This window comes from Podospora anserina, chromosome 2 (genome assembly GCF_000226545.1).
Source record: "Podospora anserina S mat+ genomic DNA chromosome 2, supercontig 2".
In the NCBI taxonomy this organism is placed as follows: Eukaryota; Fungi; Ascomycota; class Sordariomycetes; order Sordariales; family Podosporaceae; genus Podospora; species Podospora anserina.
Window position 1 is genome coordinate 922,725 of NW_001914858.1, and position 1,502 is coordinate 924,226.

A 1,502-nucleotide genomic window follows, 5' to 3' on the forward strand; every position below is an offset into this window, starting at 1 on the left:
ACAACCTGTCTTGGACCTAATAGCAGCCATTGTGGAAGATGGTGCGACTCTGACCCAGGACAGGCACGCGAGTAGCCCGGTAGCAGCAGCCGCGGCTGGACTGTTCGGTGTGCCGACTCTTGCGCTGGCATTATTCAGAGCCATCTCGCCTCACTACTACGCTCCAAAGGAGGGTGGGAATATGTAAGTTTGAACCCCCCTCACTCAGTTTTTGCTATGTTGTTCATTCCTAACCGGCATGAAAAAAAGGTTCCTCTACAATGACGCAACCTGGCTATCGGAAAAACTAGCGGATTTCTCGGCCACCTGGAAAACCCGCCATGATATCAGCACCCGAGCGCAAAACATGCTGAGACTAGACAACGACGTCAAGGCTCTTCAAGGGTTTGCCAACCGCGCCTACACGAACGAGCTCAGTCTCAAAAAGATGATGCTGCGGGATCGGTTGGGGGGTGAGCAAAACCTTTTGCAGCTGGACGACACGGAATCCTACGTTGCGTCGGCGGTCTCGATGGTTAGGTCGATAGCGCTGGAGTGGGAGCCCATCCTGGCGAAATCTGTGTGGCAGCAGGCGGTTGGGTCGATGGTTGACGCGTTGGCGTCGAAGATTGTTTCTGATGTGATGGATCTGCCGTCTATTGGGCAGGAGGAGGCGTATAATATTGCGAAGCACATCGCTTCCGTGGAGGAGCTGGATGATTTGTTTTTGCCGAGCAAGGGGGAGGTGCCGTTGACGGCGCAGTTTGCGGGGAGCTGGTTGAGGTTGAAGTACTTGAGCGAGGTGCTGCAGAGCAATTTGAAGGATGTGAGGTATTTGTGGATGGAGGGGGAGCTGAGCTTGTATTTTGGGGTGGAGGAGGTGCTGGATTTGATTGGGGCTAGTTTTGAGGATAATGCGAGGACGAGGGAGGTGGTGAGGGAGATTAGGGGGAATCCGAGGCCTAGGGGGGAGTAGTGGGAGGTTGGAGAGTACGTTGTTCATGCAGCATCGTTGTTGGCGAAGGAAGCTTGCAGCCAACACAGTCCAGACAGTATAGATGTGTAGAATGGCGTTCTTTTTAGCGTTGGTCGATCCGATTCGCATGCAAGCCATTGAATACCTACCTGGTTATTTATTGCGGAGGGTGGAGTCTCTGGGTTTTTTGTTGTCCCTGTTTCTCCAGAGGCCAGCCCCTCTTGATGTGTTCTCCGAGGAGCTCTCTCGCTCACTAGGTTTTTCCAGTTGTCTAGACGTCTCGGGCATAATCTTTCACGATCTTTTTTTGACAGGGGTTGGCGGTGCTCTTTACTAGATAGGTAAGGTGAGGCGAGGTATCTCGATCAAAATGTGCACTTGAACAGTTTTGCATGTTTTTTTTCCTGCAGAGGAGAAGGAAGGAATGAAAGATCCTCCCCAGCCCGGGTTCGCTTTGATGCGATCTCTCTTTCTCTCTCTCTCTCTGTCTCTCTCTCTAGCACTGTATTACGCGCGCGCGCGCGGAAATAACCATTGTTCGGGGGAG

General features: G+C 52.5%; 1 protein-coding gene across 1 annotated transcript; it reads left to right on the forward strand.

Moving 5' to 3' along the window:
- Position 1: 1 nt before the first annotated feature.
- PODANS_2_2380 (uncharacterized protein) lies at positions 2-955 on the forward strand (the record flags this gene model as incomplete). The annotated part of the gene is made up of 2 exons (XM_001910949.1): positions 2-183; positions 250-955. Coding segments are annotated over 2 exons (888 nt in total), but the record flags the coding sequence as incomplete, so codon positions are not given.
- Positions 956-1,502: the final 547 nt, after the last annotated feature.